Consider the following 20,166-nt stretch of genomic DNA (forward strand, 5'->3'; position numbering starts at 1 on the left):
CTGGTATAGCATTCAGTTCTTACAGTCTTCACCATTCCTGTGACTTAGAGGAATTTAGAGAAAAACATTCAAATAGCACATCAGTAACCTAAATGTGAAGACATTTTTGGCATCACCCTTTTTGTTCCCCCAAAGTATTTCTGTGGGAACTATGATTCATATTTTCCCTTTTGGTTAGATATGTCACTGCAGATCCAGAATTTCCATTCTTCTGAGCTGTGTATTTATTAGGTTGTGTTCAAGTCTGTAATCTTAAATTTCCTCTCTCATTCCAAAAGAGTATTTTGCTATCAAAAGGTCTCTGAGTAAAAGGAAGATTTAGTTGTTTGACATCAAAAGAAAATGGCTTATGGGGGCGCGGGTGGCTCAGTGGGTTGGGCTTCTGCCTTAGGCTCTGGTCATCGTCTCCAGGTCCTGGGATCGAGCCCCACAAATGGGCTTTCTACTTGGCCGGAAGCCTGCCCCCCCCCCCCCCCCCCCCGCCTGCCTCTCTGCCTCCTTGTGACTTCTCTTTCTGTCAAATGAATAAATAAAATCTTAAAAAAAAAAAAAAAAAAAGAAAAAGAAAATGGCTTAAAATACCTAGATTTTTATCTAATTCATATAGGTGTTTGTACTAAAAAAAATTTATATAGTTGGCTTATGACTACCAGAAGCTTTTTAAAAAGTAGTTAACCATAATTATAATGTAAGATCTAATTAAGAAAAATGGTACCTGAGATTTTCTACTAAAGGGAAGTTGCTAAGAAGTTGAATAATGACTTTGTTAGTCTGGAAACCATAGCAACACTATAAATATTATGTCTCTTAATTTGTGTTTCAGGGTTCTTTTGGCATGAGTGTCATGGAAAAATAAACAAAATTAAACACAGTAAACTCTGAGCCTTAGCTACCTGAATTAGTCATTTTCCTTGAATGTTTCACTTTCTAGAACTTTGTATTACACATTTCTTGAAATTAAAGCATAGTCTGTAAAGATACAGATTATTTTTTGTATGTCTTACTTACACCAGTTGCATGGGTTTTATACATACAAGCTGGCAGCTCTGTACTTGGCTTGATTAAGTGTGTTTCTGTCAAATTATGAAACTTAAAATTTTTTTTAAACATTTATTTATTTATTTTAGAGGGAGAGTGAGCACGCATATGGCGGGGGGGAAGGGAGAGGAAGAGAAATCCTCAAGCAGACTTCCCACTGGGCATGGAGCTGACACGGGGCTAGATCCCAGGACCCTGAGATCATGACCTGAGCCTAAATCAAGAGTTAGCAGCTTAATCTACTGAGCCACCCAGAAGCCCCTCAAATTATGAAATTTTAATTTGCCTCTCTTGAAAAGTGTTAAAAGATCACACAGTAGGACAGAATTTTAAAGCTAGAGGTTTCCATTCTTTTAAAGGCATTTGAGTGTGTGTTTTCATGTACTTCTCATTGAAAATATTAAAGGCAGGAATGTTTTGATAATAGTTTAACTACCCAGGAGTCTCCCACTCAACATTAATTGACATCAGTGTTTTGTGATAATTGCTTCAGGTTAAAAAAGATAAAGAAGGGAGAAAGACAACATTATAAACAAAGTTTAGGACCCCTTTTTTTACTCCTAGGCTTCACTTTCCACCCTCCTTTACCCAACAGTGAACCACTATAATAAAATCATAAGATTTCCTTCCTGTCTGTGTTCAAAAAGTTCGACTGCATATCTCCATAAACAGTGTTGTTTTATGCATTTTTGTGTATTGTTTTCTAAGTGCTCAATAGGCATGTGGGTGTGAAACAAGTAGAACCATGTGAGAAGCGGCCAGAATAAGTTTAGTATGGCTGGAGAGAGGTTGGGGAATGGGAGGAGATGATGCTGGAGAGACGGTTGTAGGGCCAGTCATGAAGGGGTTTGTGTGCTGAGGAGTTTAAATCTGATTTTGGAAGCTGTGGAGGAGCTATTGAAGAGTACAAGATTTTTCAGATTTGATTTGTAGCACAGTTGCTTTAGCTACCATATGAAGAATGACTGGTAGGAGGCAGAGAACTAGCTAGGAAGCTGCTGTGGTCATCTTGGCAAGAGGTGCTGAGAGCCTGAATTAAGGCAGTAATAGTGAGAATGGAGAGAAAAGTTTGGGTGGCAAGAATAGTAAAGAGAGAATCTTGAAGAGAGCTATGTAGTTGAGGTTTGGTGAGTAAATGTTGGGGGAGGGTAAAAAAGAAGGAGGAGACTTAACGATGATTCTTCATCTCAGTTTTTGGGTAACTTGATAGTTACCAAGGAATATGAAGAGGAATAGGAAGTTGAAGGGAAAGATTATAAATCCAGTTTGTGATACATTGAGTCTGAGGTTCCAGTGGGACCTCAAATAGCCAGTTGGATCAGGACTGTGGGAGCGAAGTCTGAGTTGGACATAAAGATTTGCAGATAATCAGTATCAAGGCAGAGGGTGGGGGGGGGTAGGTGGAGCATGGAGTGAAAAGCGAGATCAAGAGAAACTTTGGAGCTTTGGACCTCATGATAAATTCAGAGGAAGAGAGGTTGAAGAGTCAGGGGTAAAAGTGGGCAATTAGTATTGCAGATAGCCAAGAGATAAAAATTTTAAAAAACAATTGAGTGGTTAGGGATTTTGGAAGTCCAGAAGGGACAAGTGAGGTATAAGAATAGAAAAATCCTATTGGGTTTGGTAGTTAGAGGTCATTAGTGACTTGCAGGAGCAATTTCAGTAAATTGATTTGGGCAGAAGCCAGAATGCAGTCACATGGAGAAAGTGGGAAGTGAGGAAGAGGTGTAAGAAAATTTGCCTATGAAAAGAAGACAAGGCAGAATAGAACCAGGATGGGATTGTTTGTTTTTATTTGTTTTTGAAAGATGAGAGGGAGTTTGAACCTATATAATGAGAGGAACAAGCCAATAGACGAGAGAGTAAAGATGGAGATCAGAAATCACATAGTTGAGGCAAGATCCTTGGGGAAGATGGATTTCACATCATTGCATGGAATGTGTGTATGTGTGTATGTGTGTATGTGTGTGTCTCAGGAGGGATATGTTTATATATGTTTTATACTTAAGTTGCATGTCTTATAATTCTCTTGTCTTTGAATCCTAAGATGATCTTTTTAAAAAAGATTTTATTTATTTATTTATTTGTCAGAGAGAGAGAGAGAGCGTGAGCCTGTGAGTGTACAAGCAGGCAGAGCGGCAGGCAGAGGCAGAGAGAGAAGCAGGCTCCCTGCCGAGCAAGGAGCCTGATGTAGGACTTGATCCCAGGACCCTGGAATCATGACCTGAGCCGAAGGCAGCGGCTTAACTGACTGAGCCACCTAGGCACCCCTCTTTTTTTCTTTTTTTGCAGCCCAGTGTGGGACTTGAACTTAAAATCCTGAGCTGAGATTGAGTTGGATGCTTAACTGACTGGCCACCTTGACACCCATGTTTGTTTGTTTGTTTGTTTTAATTTATTTGAAAGAGGGAGAGCACAAGCTGGGGGGATGGGGCAGAGGGAGAGGGAGAAGTAGACTCCCCACTGCGTGGGGTGCCCAATGCAGGGCTCGATCCTAGGACCCTGGGATGATGACCTTAGCCAAAGGCAGACAGTCAACGCACTGAGCCACCCAGGCACCCCAACAGGATTGGTTTCAGTTGAGTTTCTTATTTGGAATGACACTGGGAGCCACAGTGAGTTTGTTTTAGCTTGTTCTCCTAGGTTTATTTTACCAAAAGAGTAGCAGAATCCAAATTTGTGTAAGGATGCTTTTGGGCATTGGACACCACAAAATACATTATGGCTAATTGTATTTTATTTTGGGATGTTTTACTTGTTCCTTGGCGTTTCAGGCAGAGTAATTCAACAGTATGTAGCATGGAATAGCAAGGGTAGGAGGAGAGTGGGAATGGAGAAAGGGAAGTTAGAATTAGGAAATGAAGTATTCTAGCTGGAAGTGGTAAGAACCTGAGAGGGGTGTCTCTTGAAATGGAAATCAAAGGTGGTTGGAAATGGAAAATTAATAGATATTGTAAAGGAAGATTTGGTTAGGAAATAGGAGTCCCTGAGACCTTGGATCTTGAACAAGTGTGACAAGAGTTCCATTTCTGGAGATCGGAAGATAGGGAAGAAGAGGTCCCTGCAATCTATGTTTGATTTTTTTTTTTTTTAAAGATTTTATTTATTTACTTGACAGACAGAGATCACAAGTAGGCAGAGAGGCAGGCAGAGAAAGAGGGGGAAGCAGGCTCCCTGCTGAGCAGAGAGCCCCGATGCAGGGCTTGATCCCAGGACCCTGGGATCATGACCTGAGCTGCAGGCAGAGGCTTTAACCCACTGAGCCACCCAGGTGCCCCTATGTTTGATGTTTTAAAGAACTGCTAAACTGTTGAGAATAGTAGCTGTACCATTTTACCTTCCCAGTGGATAGGGTTCTGATTTCTCCACATCTTTGCCAACACTAGTTATTTTCTGTTTAAATTTTTTAAAAAAATTTCAGCCATCTTAATGGGTATGAAGTATCTCACTGTGGTTTTGATTTGCCTTTCCCTAATGGCTAATGATGTTGAGTATCTTTTTATGTGCTTATTGGCCACTTGTACATCGTCTTTACAGATGTCTATTCAAATCCTTTGTCCATTTTAAAATGGAGTGATTTATATTTTTTATTGCATCTCATCCTTTTCTCTTTTCTGTCTCCCCAAGTATGTATGTATGTATGTATTTATTTATTTATTTTCAAGACCTGATCCATCACCCACCTGTATCAGAGTCATCATCAGGGCTTTTTTTTTTTTTAAAGATTTTATTTGTTTATTGAATATATAGAGAGAGCACAAGTAGGCAGAGCAGCAGGCAGAGAGAGAGGGGGAAGCACGTTCCCTGCTGAGCAGAGAGCCTGATGCGGGACTTGACCCCAGGACCCTGAGATCATGATCTGACCCGAAGGCAGAGGCTTAACCCACTGAACCGCCCAGATGCCCCCTCCCCCCAAGTTTTTATTTAAATTACAGCTTCCTTGATGTGGCTTCTTCTCTCCCTCTAGTTGTGCAGTTTGTTCTGTCAGTTCTCAGGTCCATTTTATGGGTGTTTAGAATGATTTGATAGTTACCCAGTTGTGTTCTAGGGATAGGCAAGCATAGGGTCCATGTACTGCCATCTTAGCATACAAATCCACTTTGTTTTCTTAAATTCCAGAAGAGCATAACACAAAATCCTAATATAAAGAAAAAGCCTTTAATGTACAAGTATTCAAACCATAGTATGTGGTTAGTTCTCAGCTTTCCCAGAAGTTCTTCCTAGAGAATTTAAAAAGTTTTTTATTTGAGAGAGTGATAGAGTGTGCAAGCATGAAGAGGGGAGGTGCAGAGGGAGAGGAAGAGGAAAAGCAGGCCCCCTAAAGCAGGCCCCAAGCTCAGTGTGAAGCTGGTTGCGGGGCTCAATCTCATGACCCTGAGATCGTGACCTTAGCCAAAAATCTAGAGTTATATGCTTAACCAACTGAGCCACCCAGCCCTCCCTTCGAAGTTCTTTTTCTTTTCTTTTCTATTTTTTATTTTAATATTTATTTATTTGAGAGTGAGAGGGAGAGAGAGAGTATGTGTGCACAGGTGAACATGCAAGTGGAGGGTGGGATAGAGGGATAGAATTTTCAAGCAGACTACACTGTGAGTGGGGAGCCCAGTGTGGGGGCTTAATCCCAGGACCCTGAGATCATGACCTGAGCTGAAACTAAGAGTCCAATGCCCAACCGACTGGCTACCCAGGTGCCCTTAGAAGTTGTTTTTTATTGATCATTGTATGATTGCTAATTATTAGTTATAAAGCAAACAGCCTACAAATTTAGTTTTCTGAATTAATATAACCTAAAGCAGTTTGTTCCAGGGGTGATCAAGTCTCATGATTTTTGCTATTATTTTATTTTTCCATTTGCCCCATAATGGATTTAATTCTATTCAAATATATCTTTACTTTTTTTTTTTAATTTTTTATTTTTTATAAACATATATTTTTATCCCCAGGGGCACAGGTCTGTGAATCACCAGGTTTACACACTTCACAGCATTCACCAAAGCACATACCCTCCCCAATGTCCATAATCCCACCCCCTTCTCCCAACCCCCCTCCCGCCAGCAACCCTCAGTTTGTTTTGTGAGATTAAGAGTCACTTATGGTTTGTCTCCCTCCCAATTCCATCTTGTTTCACTGATTCTTCTTCTACCCACTTAAGCCCCCATGTTGCATCACCACTTCCTCATATCAGGGAGATCATATGATAGTTGTCTTTCTCTGCTTGACTTATTTCACTAAGCATGATATGCTCTAGTTCCATCCATGTTGTCGCAAATGGCAAGATTTCATTTCTTTTGATGGCTGCATAGTATTCCATTGTGTATATATACCACATCTTCTTGATCCATTCATCTGTTGATGGACATCTAGGTTCTTTCCATAGTTTGGCTATTGTGGACATTGCTGCTATAAACATTCGGGTGCACGTGCCCCTTTGGATCACTACGTTTGTATCTTTAGGGTAAATACCCAGTAGTGCAATTGCTGGGTCATAGGGTAGTTCTATCTTCAACATTTTGAGGAACCTCCATGCTGTTTTCCAGAGTGGCTGCACCAGCTTGCATTCCCACCAACAGTGTAGGAGGGTTCCCCTTTCTCCGCATCCTCGCCAGCATCTGTCATTTCCTGACTTGTTGATTTTAGCCATTCTGACTGGTGTGAGGTGATATCTCATTGTGGTTTTGATTTGTATTTCCCTGATGCCGAGTGATATGGAGCACTTTTTCATGTGTCTGTTGGCCATCTGGATGTCTTCTTTGCAGAAATGTCTGTTCATGTCCTCTGCCCGTTTCTTGATTGGATTATTTGTTCTTTGGGTACTTTTTTTTTTTTTAAGATTTTATTTATTTGTCAGAGAGAGAGAGAGAGGGAGAGAGAGCGAGCACAGGCAGACAGAATGGCAGGCAGAGACAGAGGGAGAAGCAGGCTCCCTGCCGAGCAAGGAGCCGGATGTGGGACTCGATCCCAGGACGCTGGGATCATGACCTGAGCTGAAGGCAGCTGCCTAACCAACTGAGCTGCCCAGGCGTCCCTATATCTTTACTTTTTGTGTTATCATTTTCACTGTTCTAAGAAGAATACATTTCTATTCTTATATGATTGTGTATTTCCTTTAATCAGTCTTAATATGCCTAATATTTGAAAGCATAATGATGAGAAAAAATTTTTAGAAACAAGTCCATTGACCTACTTGATTTCACAGGTAACTTCTGAACCTGAATTTCCAGTTCCTAAATTTTCCTATTAACTTTATTTCAAAAGTTTGAGTTATATCAGCTTAAAGACTCTACAAGTACTTAAATGAATTAGGCTCCTGAATAATTCTGATTTCATGCCTTATATGAACTTTAACTTTTTTTGTATGGGAAAATACATAACATAATTTACCATTTTAGGGGTGCCTGAGTGGCTCAGTGGGTTAAGCCTCTGCATCGGCTCAGGTCATGGTCTCAGGGTCTTAGGATTGAGCCCCACATCAGGCTCTCTCCTTGGCAGGGAGCCTGCTTCCCCCCGACCGCCTGCTTCTCTGCCTGCTTGTGATCTTTGTCTGTCAAATAAATAAAATCTTAACAACATAATTTACCATTTAAATAATCTTTATGGCATTGAGTATATTTACATTGTTGTGCCGCCGGTACTATTCTTCATCTTCGGAACTTTATCATCATCCTGTCTGAAATCGTGTACCCATTAGATGAAAATTCCCCATTTCTCCCTTCCCTCCAGCCCCTTGGAACCACTGTTCAATCTCCTGTGCCCATGCCATTTGATTATTCTAGGTGCCTCAAATACATAGAATCATATAATATTTGTACTTCCACATTTGACTTGTTTCACATAACATAATGTCTTCAAGATTCATCCATGTTTTAACATGTGTCAGAATTTCCTTCCCTCCTGGAATTATATTCTACTGCATAGATATAACACATTTTGTTTATCTATTCATCCATTGATGGACATTGGGTTGTTTGTACTTTTTGGCCATTATGGATAAGGCTGCTTTGAACATTGGCATACAGATACCTGTTTGAGTCTCCACTTTCAGTTCTTTTGTGTATATACTCAGAAATGGACTTATCAGATAAAATGGTGATTCTCTAACTTTTTTTTTTTTTTTTTTGCCAACTTTGTTTTAAACTTAATTTTTTGCGATCCTTTATTCTTATGTACCATTTATTTTTTATCTGTGAGTGTGTGTAAAATGAATATGTAGAAATCACGCAGTTGTGTCTGGGGAAAATGCTAGTATTACTACCTAGAAGTATACTTTGTGTATCTATTATTTATTTTAAAATGCATTGGTAGGGGTGCCTGAGTGGTTCAGTTGTTAAATGTCTGCCTTTGGCTCAGGTCATGATCCCAGGGCTCTGGGATCGAGCCCCACATTGGGCTCCCTGCTGGGTAGGAAAGCCTGCTTTTTCCTCTCCCACTCTCCCTGCTTGTGTTCCCTCTCTCGCTGTGTCTCTCTCTGTCAAAGAAATGAAAATCTTTAAAAAAATGCATTGGTACAAGTATAGAGTACATGTTTTGTCTGCTGGATTAGAATCATTTTTTGCTTTTCGTTCTCTTACTCTCAGTACTGCTTCAGATATCTGGCAATATGTAGAAAAAATACTAAGATAAAGTACTTTTAAATCCTGTTTACCTTTTTTAAGCTTGTTTAGTGGCCTTCAGTACCATCTCCAAGGAAGGCATATCTGAGTTTGGATAAAGTTGGCTAAGGAACAAAGGAAAGGGTATTTTTGTGGCTCTGAAGCCCATGTTCTTTCTGTTACACAGCAGCCAGGTTCCCTTTCCTTTTGTTGTGAAAGAAATCAGAGAGTAGATTTCAATTATCATCACTTAGGTTAGGTGAGAGAAAACTGGTGAGCTGTTTTAGCATAGAATGTACAGAATTGGTCATCTATCTTGGAAGGATGAAATGGGCATTCTCGGTACATTTCTAAAGAAGGCTACAGGTACAAAGCTAAAAGTATCATGGAAATGACAGCCCTACACGTTGCTATAGCTTTGCTGAAACTAAAAAAAAGTTCAAAAATTTTCCCCAGAAAAATGATACTTTGTAATTTAAAAATGTGTTTGCTATCTGCTGAACTTAGCCTTGAAGTATTTTTCTATAAAATGAGAATTCTAGTAAGAAAGCATTGTCTACCTGTAGTCAGAGGGGGAAAGAAGGTATGAACAGCTTTTTGAAAGATAAAAGCCAGTGAAAAATTCATGTGAGAAGATTCATTGCTCTGGTCATGTTATTGTTTAGAGATCGAGGTTGGCCGATACATGTTTAGGGCTTTTGCTATGAAAAGGCCAGCTAGGCAGACTGGGAAAGTGCCAAAATTGGGTTGGTTGAATAAGTTTAACCCTTAAGCTGCCTCCTCTTAGAAACCTGCTGGGACCTTGCCAGGGAAATCAAATTGCTCTCTCCCGCATGCTCCTTCCCTTAGTGTTGTGGGTCCGTATCTCTCAACTAGATTGAGGACTTCTCTGGGGCAGAGATGTCATCTTACCCTGTATTTTCAGCACCAAATGTAATTGCTTCTGCACAGTAGACCCTTTTAAACATTGACTGAGTCTCTTAACGTGAGACTTGGGCATAAATAGAACACCATGGGAGAGGCAGCTATTGTAGTTATCAGGGGGAGATCTGAATCAGAGTTAGGATGTGGCCGAGAACAGAGGAAACCACTGCAAGAAATCATTAATTTCATGTGGTACATCTGGCTGTTTCCTTGTTTTATTTCCTCGATGCTTTAGTCCATGGCCTGAAATTCGTTTGTTTATTTAGCAGACATCGATTGAGACTTGGACATTGTGGAGGTGACAGAAGAGTGTAATTTTGTTTTGTATTTTTAATATTTTTTTGAGAGAGAGAGTGAGCACTCTAGTGGGTACAGGGAGGGGCAGAGCGAGAGGGAAAGAGAGAATCTTAAGCAGACTCTGCTGAGTGTGGACCCCCGATGCCGGGCTCTATCTCATGACCCTGAGATCATTACCTGAGTTGAAGAGAGGCTTAACGGAGCACAGTGAAGTCCCGGATGGAGGTAGTAAGTGGCCTGCTGCTGTTTATCTGGACCAAGTCCTGGGAAATCAGGGGGAGATCTGACTGGGAGGAACCTTATTTCTGTTTGAGCTTTTCTTCTCTCTTCTCTTTGTGCTAGTCTTTGGAATTTTGCTTTAACCGCAAGTAACGGGGAGCCAATGGAGGGTTTTACACTACTTAATGGTAAAAATCAGAAACATGTTTTGAAAGGCAGAATGGCAATCCTGTAACTTGTAGAAGGGAATTATAGGGCAGCTTCTGGAGGCAGGTAGATGGATTTGAAGGCAGTTTAAGTAGTGTTCAATCAAGCAAGAGATGAAGAGCGCCTATTGTATAATTTCACTGATATGAAATTTCCAGAATGGGCAAATTGTAGAGACAGAAATTAGGATTAGTGGTTTCCAGGAGGTGTGAGGAAGGGGAATGAGGAGTGCGTGTTAATGGGCATGGGCTTTCTTTTTGGGGTGAGGAACATATCCTGGAATTAGGTGGTAGTGGTAGTTGTGTAACCTTGTGACCATAGTGCTGAAAACCACCAAACTGTCTAGTTATAAGTGGTGAATTTGGTAGTATGTGATTTGCATACCAGTTTAGAAGGAGAAAGATATGAAGAGTTCCTGGAACAGAAACAGCATAATGGCCATGGGGGTGAGAGAAACCTAGCCGTAGAGAATTGGCAGTACTCTGAGACTGGATAGTGGCAATGTCCAAAATGAAATAGAGGCTGGTTCTGAAGTTTCTAATTTGTATGACTGAGTTGGTAGAGAAAGACATTTTGGAAGAAGCGAGTTTGCAGAGACATAATGAATTGTGTGAAATGTTTTGCATGTGGAATCAAGGCAAGCAGTTAAAAATAAAGGCCCAGATTTCAGGAGAGATGCTGGGCTAGAACAAAGAAAGGGAGTATACAAGAGCTGACTGAGGGAGTTGCACAGCTGAGCAAGAGGGTATCTTGTCCTCCCACCTGCTATGGACAGTTATGTCCCATCTGCTCCTTACCCTCGCAGCTGGTATGCAGGTTGTTGTTGATTGTAAATAAAGCTGAATATTTACATTGCATTTCAGGCAGAGGCGAGACTGGCAGCAAAACGGGCTGCCCGGGCAGAAGCGAGAGATATACGCATGAGAGAACTGGAGCGACAACAAAAAGAGGTAATCAGGGGGCGTGGGGTGGGGGTATGATCCTAATTTTGTGTTAGTCTCAAATAAATTAATAGTTGGCTGGTTTCCTTCTGAAATAAACCTGATTCCTCTTGAAAAACTGGGAATAGTATAACCTAATGTGTATTTTTAAATAAGCCATTCTGTGTCAGCAAATTAAGTGCAATAGTGCAAACACATAAACAGCTCTTACTGTACGTGGTAGCAAGTTGTTATGGTGTGATAGGTGCTTTACTTATATTAGCTAAAGTCAGCTTAGAGATGATGAACTTATTTACTATAGTCCTAACTCTCTTAGAGTTTAGGTTAATTATATTATGATATCTACATAGTAAAACACTGTGAAGTCATTTAGCCTTATAGTTTTTAAGTATATTTAATAATGGAAGAAGATATTCATGCAAGAAAATTTTTTAAAAAAAAACACCTCAACAATTTGAAGACTGGTAGGAAGTAGTATCATATATAGGGTCAAAAACTACTTAGAAAGAAATGATTACTGTCAATGTTTTGGTTTGTCAGTGGTGGAATTAATTAGTTTTGTTTCTTTCTTAATGCTTTTCTGTAGTTCATAAATTTCAGTACACTTTTATCATCAGAAAGAAGAGTAAAAAATAAAATAGGTATATAGAAATTGGGCTGCTTTAAAATGAAACAAATAATCTTTTTTTTTAACTCTTTCCTTCTGACATCAGCCTGACTCCGAAAATTCACATAAAAAAAAAATTTCTGATGCCATTTTGGCATGAAGGGGGAGAGCCTGCAGGATATTAGTAATATTATTTAAACTTTAAATATTTAATATTAATATTTAAAATATTAATTAAACACTATTTTTATGTTGGTGGTGGACTTCTGCTAATGGGTTAAAGAGAAGTGTTTATAGATTTTATTCACAGCTAAAAAACTAAACCAAAAACCATTTTATACTATGTTGCTATTTTTGTTTTTGACATCATATATGGTTTCAAATACTAAATGCAGTTCTTATACTCCTAAAATTATAAGGAGATTGTTGCTAAGTAAAAGTTCCATTTCCTCTAAACTGCAGAGAGCCATATATTTCTTCATTGTGGAACATATTTAGCTTAGTAATTTTCTGTCTCTTGAATGTGCAACTTACATTAAGCTAAAGATCACTGGTCTCAGGGCAAATTTATAGGATTAATCTAAGACTTTTCAGACATGCAGTATGTTGGAAACTTCAGCTGATGAAACTTTTGCATTTGTAGCACTCTCATTATTCCTTTGATCGGAAATGGGGACAGATTCAGAAGTGGCTGGTAGGCCAGGATTGCCTGCCCTGCATGTTGTGATCAGTTGCTGCAATAATGCAATCTTGAAGTAAAACATTGACTAATAGTTTGCCAAGTAGGAGTGTTTGGCATGTTTGAACCTAAAGGTCAGAGAGTGTCTCTTCTGTCTGTAGTGGACCAAATGTGTACTTGGAGTCCATCCATTTTCTGCTGTAGTCCACAGCCTCACACTTCTGTCATGACTGCTCTTGACCAAGAAAGATTGAGTAAATGGATGTGTTTTCTTTCTCTGAGTTTGTTCTTGTCTTCCTCAAATTTGTCCTCCTCTCCTTTCCTTCTCTCCTTCACTCCCTCCTCCCTTCTTCCCTCTCCCCTCTTCCTTTCTCTCTTAAAAAAAAAAAACAAAAACAAAACTAGGCAGAAACGTCCTCATTGAAAGATGACCCAAGTCATTCTTTAATTTCATGTGAAAATTACTCTTATGTTTTTTCACTTCTCTCAGTTCCTTTTTGAATCTTCTACCACCACTACCAGATTTTTAGCTACAATAGCAAATCGTGAACCAGTAAAATATTAGTTATTGGGAATCCTTCCTAAATTTGAACTTTTTTCTACGTTGGTAATTTCCCCAGTTGTCTCCTATTACAAAGTTTTTTCATCAATGTGAACAGGCACGGGAGATGGAGCAGGAAGCCTAAAATCTCATGCAGACTTTTGAATATATGTATATTTTTAAGTGAACACCAGATTCTCAAGGGAGTCTGTGATCCCTTAAAGGGCTAGGAACCACTAATGGTTGTTAAACAAATTTTTATAACCAAATTCTTTCTACAGCAGCATTTTGAAGGACAACCAGAATTAAAATATTTATGACTATAAAAAATATTTATGACTGTATTCACCTACAGATTTAAAACTTTATCATACTTCTCATTGTGATATTTGAGAAAGACAATGTTTGGTTACTTACAATTAAGTGATTCCTCATGAATGTGTTTGTTACTTTAGAGTAGAATCTGTCCTTTCTTGTTACTAAAGCTAGCCTAATTGGTTTTATTTCAAGTGTCTTCTGCATGAAACTGGTTTATCTTACTGTTGATTCATTAAGATATAAAGAACATTTTTTGTGAATAAAAGAAATCACTTTTGCTTGTAAAGTTTCCATGGAAATATTAGTTTAATTTTTAAAAATTATGTATCATAGTTCTAAAATTAAATTGCCTGAGATTTTATTATCTTAGAACACACCAAAACACTAAGAAGAAAAGCCTATATTGAAAGTCTCATGTTTGATTCTTCTATTCCAAGACCATGAAGATAAAAACATAGTTTTTATCTCTGTGAAATGTATGTAGTTCAGGAAGTGAATGCACTAGATTTTCATGAAGGGGAACATTTTCGGTTTGGAGGCTTAGAATGCAGATGGTATTAACTCAAGTCCTGAGTGATAACTTGGACTCACAGAGAATATGGATGGGGTTTAGTTTCAGATGGCAATAATTATCACTTAACCCCTTCGACACTTGCTTTTACTCTTTTCAAACTAATTTTTCCTTTTCCTTTTCAGCTTATCTGTCTCTCTGGCTGCATTTTAAGAGCCTATAGTAGAAGTTGGCATGTTATAATCACAATATAAGATATAAAGAACAGTAAATTTATAATAAAATAACTCATACAAATAATGGGATTGTCAGTTATTAGAAGGAAAAATATACCCATGTTAAAAAATTTCTCCTAATTTTCACACTTTCTGGGTGTAGAGGTGGGATGTTGGGGGATGTGAAGAGGAAAAGCCATGGCATGAGACTCAGGAATGAATGAACAATGAGGGTCTATATGTCAGCACCGTGCCAGAGCTTTTTACATATGTCTCCATTTTATAAGATAGGGACCGCCATCTCCGTTTTACAGATAAGGTGATTAAGAATGGATGGAGTCAACAACTTGCTCAGTCATTGGCAGAGCCAAAATTCCAAGGTCGGAGAGCCCGCCATACCTGCTAGAGGGTTGGAAGGTGAGAGGACCAAGATGAAAGGGCCCAAGTCTTTGTAGGCCTCCAGATAGTCCTAGTGAGGCCAGTGTTTCTGTTTTTAAACCGAGCGTCTCCATCAGCAGCGTGTTAGTGACCTGGAGGAGAATGTGCAGTTTCTGAGGTTTCTGAATTTGAAACTGAGAGAATGGCTCCAGCCTTGACTTAAATCTTACTTGTTGACAGAGAACAGGGCCAGGTGCCTTCAGTGGGCTGTGGTCTTCTTTATTTCAATAAAATCGCTACATCTCCACATGGAGTGAATTTTTAAAAGCAGATTATGTTTCATTGCCGTGAATTTAGAGGTATCAAAACAATTTTCCAGAAAGCCTTGAACAAATATACATCCATTTAAAAAAAAATGATTTTATTTATTTATTTGACAGACAGAACACAAGCAGGAGAAGTGGGAGAAGGAGAAGCAGGCTCCCCACTGAGCTGGGAGCCTGATGTGGGACTTGATCCCAGGACCCTGGGATCATGACCTGAGCCAAAGGCAGATGTTTAATGGACTGAGCCACCCAGGCGCCCCTATACATCCGTTTTTTAAGGCATTGTTCTGATTTTTTTTTTCTGCTTTGGATCCTTTATACTACTGCTGACTTCCAGGACAGTGAAAATGGATTGTTTCCCAGACTGTGGAAGAGAAGGATAGTCAGCCTTGTAGTTGGTACCTGGAAACACGGTTGCCGAATTTTTTTCTTTCTCTTGGCCCTGGTGCTGTTAATTCAGGAAAAGCCAATTGGCCATTTAAAATACTACTCTAGAATACCTGGGAAATGAAGTTGCTTGTTCTTCCAGAGAAGGAGGAATCTTTGAGTAAAACCCTACCTGGCCGTTGTCTTCATGTTCTTGCTATGTCATAGTGTAGATTTAGCCTGGGTAGGATGGTCTCTTTATGGTTTGGTGGCCTAGGGAGTCAGAGGATTTGAATGCTGGTCCCAGCTTTATGTCTTTGTGAATTCCTACTTAATCTTTTTGTGCTGCAATTTTCTTTACTTTAAAATGAAGGGATCAGACTGTATAATCTCTAGGGACCTTTCTAGCTCTTAAAAATAGTTCTAGGGTCTTTTTCCTTCTCTTTCTCTCATGTTTGTCACTGTGCAGAAGTAGTCAAGGTAGGGACAGTAATTCACAAGTACCTAAATGCCTGCCTTTTTATATAAGAGTGGTGCAACATGGCAGCCTCTTAGTAAAATATGTGCTTTGCGGTTTTTTGGTATAATGAACATTTGCTTTGAGCTCGCCTTACTGTTTGTATAGTAGCCATCAGCCATATGTGGGTAATTACGTTTAGATTTAAATAGATTAAAATTAAAAATTTAAGTCCTCAGTTGCACGTTTAGCATTTCAGGTGGTCAGTAGCCACATGGGGCCATTGGTTACCGTATTAGACAGCACAAACAGAACATTTTCACTTTGTCACAGAAAGTTCTGGTGGACAGTGCTGATTTAAGGTGTAGTTTATAACTGGAATAAACTATTCTTGCAGTTCACATTAAGTGGCCTCTATGGAGTCTTCTAAGGTCTTTTTTGGCCAGTTTTTCCAAATGGGGCAAAAAAATAAGTTATTTAAGGTATTTTTATTAAGAATTATTTTTATAAGTAACATAATTGAAAATAAATATGAATTCATCTGTCTTTGCTGCATCTTTAATGAACTTTGGTTTTTAGAGGTCGATTTTTTAAAAAGTGCCCTTGCGTGGTAGGTGGAATGAAAAAAAAAAAGGGTATAGGAAAGATTGAACATTAAACAATGTATCTTGCTCTAGTACCCCAAATAAGACTGGGAAGGGACGTGTAGAATTAGGCTGTGTGAATAGCACAGGGCTCTGTAAAGCTAATTAGCCTAGAACTGGTTACGACCAGTTCTGTCCTATGAACTGGGATAGGTTTATGCACATGCTCTCAAAACTTTTGTGGTATATAACCTGATGGGGAAAAGGAAGAAATTTGCTTGGCTTCTTGTAGATTGCCTGTGTTTGTTATATAACAAAATTGTAAATCACTGATGAACTCCTAAAGTTCAGAACACTGTTGGATACTGTATCACTGAATCATATTGGTGCTTATAAACAGACTTCTGAACATTTGATCACGTGCATCAGTGCACACAGCAGATGACAACCAGGAGTGTTTTTGAAGGATGCCAAAAGATCATGACCAAAACTAAGGCATTAGGTTGTAGTGTTTCTGTGGAATTACTCTGTAATTTGAAATGGATGCTTGGACATGACCACATCTGTTTCTTCCACCTGTGTAGTGATCATGCTGTAGTGCCACCTGGTGTTTAGGTATTGATTCCTTTTGGAAAAGACAGCATTGATTAGCTAGGAACCCAGCTGGACAGTTGGGTGTAGATTAACACTTTGGACTTTGAAATTCTGAAAGATCAGAAGTTCCTTACTGTTGCAGTTGATTAGATTGTAGGAACTAGTCATTGGATCCCACAGACAGAACTTAATGCTCCATTGCTAATAGCTGACTGTGGAAAAGTTTACAGTTGCATTTAATATGGTCAACTGTTAGGCTGTGGTCATCATTTGATTTTTGTTTTTGTCCCCCCCCCTTTTTTTTTACCATCTTCATGAGGCATAGCTCTTGAAATAACTTTACCAACTCTAAATGATTTACATAGTTTGTTCTATTTATAAGTAGTTTTTCATATTAACAACACAGCACCGGTATTTTATTTAGTTATTCTTTTATTTTCCAGGTAGAGGGGTGCAAGAGAACAAAAAAATTCTTTTGCAGTGAGCACAAAATTATGACCCAATTTTTTTTTTAAGTCCTGAAACTATTTTTGTAATAAACATTTCTTCTTGCTTTGCATAAATGCACATTCACAGTGAAAAAAAAATAAAGCTTTACTTTTAATGCTGAACTCAGTTTCTGTTTGTTAAGTATACTTGCTTATTTTTATCTTGGTATATTGAGCTTTCCTGGTCGTTTATAGATTACAATTTAGAAGTGGGCAGGCACACATACACAAGATTATAATTATTGCTAATTTCTTTCCACCTGAAGCATGTGGCTGTCTGAGACCCAGCTTCAGAAGCTGAGTTGTCCATACCTGCTTGCTATAAGGAAGGTGCTGCTGTGCTCCTAACCGATTGCTGTTTGCACAGTTGTTCTGATAGCCCTGTGTTCAGTGATTAATTCCCCATGTATTTTCTTCTTTCCCAGGAAGATTCAGAAAGGGCCAGGTATTCCCACCGGTCCAGTCATCATCAACCTTATCTGGTTTGTAATAACCAATGAACTTGCCCCTATACTTGCCCCTCATTAACTTAATGCAGTTACCTGCAAACTTATGCCATGTTTGTTTTTGTTCTTATCAGGGAGTTGAGGATGCATTGTCCATTCGAAGTCTTGGCAGTCACAGGGTTGGTATTTTAAGTTGTTTGCACCATGATAGCAAAGCTTATATGTGTGAGCTTTCTGCAGCATTATTGCCTGAACAATCTGACAGTGTTCATATTCCTTTGCCTTTAAAAAAAAAGAGAGGAAATATTGGCAAAGTCCTTTCATTGGAAAGTGATCTTTCTCTTAAATCATTGCTATAATCAATATAAATCAATTCTAAAATCATGAATATTTTAAACTATTAACATATGTATTACTATTTTTGTGGAAAAGGAACTTTGTTTTTGGAAAATTATCACAAAATAATAAGATTGATTCCTATGGAATGACATTGTTTAGTTGGACTTTCAGATTTTCCCACTTCCATATTTATAAAAATAACTTTATTAATGGGTAATAGCTTTGGCTCTTGGTTGACTAATTATAGTTTTATTACATGGAAAATTTGAGCTACTGACTTGAAAAATTTCCTGCTTATCATATTTACAGTAATTACCATACTTCAACATTTTGATTAACATTTTGTAGTATGTCTCACCTTTTTAGCTTTTATTGCTATAAATCAAGGTAAATGAGAGTTCGTTCATTGAAGTCTTGTATATTGTGCCAATACACTGATCTTCTTTTAAAGAATTGTGTTTGAAACCTTAAAGCAATGCTTTTAATTTGTGCATTGACAATATTGATAAGCATATATCTAGATTTTTCATAGTAAAACGATCTTTCATGTTGAGGTCTATATTGGCTAACTTTCCCTAAGTCTAGTTTTCTTCCTAGCTTGTGTAATATATAAAAGTACTCTATAATAAACCAAGTGTGGTCTGGTATATCAATTACAGATTTTTTTATAGTCTTAAATAGTCCTTTTCTCTAGTCATATTTCTTATTAGTGAAGGTAATCTACTTTCTCTTTTTACAGTAAGTTAGTACACTTGCTTTTGAATCATATTTTAGTTAATTGCAAAAGTTTAGATTTATAAGAATATTAACAAGTCTCAGTAGTCTAATCAGCAGCTTGAATGATTTTACAGGAGAAACATTTTTTGAGATAATAAATTCATCTTTCTTCTACCTGGAGATTTTTTTTCTCTTTAAACACTTTGAAAAGAATCTTATAGGGAGTTAGTCAATAAAAGCTTAAAAGTTGAGTGTTGAGAGTTTGAAAACAATCTCTCCCCATTTAAAAAAAAATGATGTTTTTTTCCTTTGCTTTCCATTATAGTGTTCATAGTGTGAGGTTTCACACAGTTATCATCAAGCTGATTATTTATAATTTTCTATGTGGTGTCAGGGAAACTTGATTGTATATTGGCTATATTATTTTAACTGAACAGTAAAACCATCTAAGTTTGACATAATTTAAGAATCTTTATTTTTTTAATCATTTAAAAAAATATTTGAGAGAGAGAGGGCGTTCATGCACAAGAGAGAGCGTGCACACTCGAGAGAGAGAGAGAGAGAGAGAGAGAGGTGCACAAGCAGTGGTGGGGAGGGGAGCAGAGGAAGAGGGAGAAGCAGACTCCCCACTGAGCAGGCAGCCCAACGCAGAGCTCAATCCTGGGATTCTGGCCACGATCATGACCTGAAACAAAGGCAGATGCTTAACTGACTGAGCTACCCAGGTGCCCCTAATTTAGGAGGCTTTAAAACAAATCTGTAAACAAGCACAAGAGAAATTAAACCTGCAATTAAGCTGATGAAGAATTGGTTACCATGAGGTACTTTACTATAAAGTAATGATGATGATTTTCTTTTTATGGAAATTTTATCATTAAATACATTTCAGATAAAAGTAGAACTCTCACAGCATTTTATTTCATCGTGGTAAGAGTGAAAATTTGCTGCTATGGTAAAGAGTAAAGCTCCCAGTATTTTAAAAAATCTGAGCATGAACATGAATATTAATAAAAATGTTACACTCTAGAGGAGACTCCAGTACGTTATTGTGTGTGAGTGTATATCCAACACATTTTGAATAGTTAGATTTCCTGGAAATAAGTCTGAAAGCTCACAAATAACATTGTTTAAAAGAAATATAATTGAGGGGGGCACCTGGGTGGCTCAGTTGGTTAAGGGTCTGCCTTTGGCTCAGGTTATGATCCCCGGGTCCTGTGATAGAGATTGGCATTGGGCTCCCTGCTCAGTGGGGGGTCTGCTTCTTCTGCCTCTCCACCATTCCCCTCCTGCTCCTTGTTTCCCTTCTCTTTCTCAAATAAGTAAATAAAATCTTTAAAAATAAAGTATAATTGAGGTAAGTTTTTTTTGTTTGTTTTAAGTAGATA

The 20,166-nt window shown here is 38.4% G+C and overlaps 1 protein-coding gene across 33 annotated transcripts in view; it reads left to right on the forward strand.

Annotated features, from left to right (window-relative positions):
- The window catches only part of LRRFIP2 (LRR binding FLII interacting protein 2), a 107,617-nt gene that overhangs the window by 29,560 nt on the left and 57,891 nt on the right, over positions 1 to 20,166 (forward strand). For 22 of the 33 annotated variants that reach the window (XM_032356043.1, XM_032356255.1, XM_032356337.1 and 19 more), the window contains 4 exons: positions 11,138 to 11,224; positions 12,466 to 12,516; positions 17,705 to 17,761; positions 17,860 to 17,904. In XM_032356043.1, the coding sequence (XP_032211934.1) occupies positions 11,138 to 11,224; positions 12,466 to 12,516; positions 17,705 to 17,761; positions 17,860 to 17,904 (240 nt within the window). Of the gene's footprint in view, positions 1 to 11,137; positions 11,225 to 12,465; positions 12,517 to 13,533; positions 14,504 to 17,704; positions 17,762 to 17,859; positions 17,905 to 20,166 lie in introns of those variants that run through there. The other 11 variants (XM_032358122.1, XM_032358371.1, XM_032358544.1 and 8 more) reach the window with 4 other exon arrangements.

This window comes from Mustela erminea, chromosome 1 (genome assembly GCF_009829155.1).
Source record: "Mustela erminea isolate mMusErm1 chromosome 1, mMusErm1.Pri, whole genome shotgun sequence".
NCBI classification, from domain to species: Eukaryota; Metazoa; Chordata; class Mammalia; order Carnivora; family Mustelidae; genus Mustela; species Mustela erminea.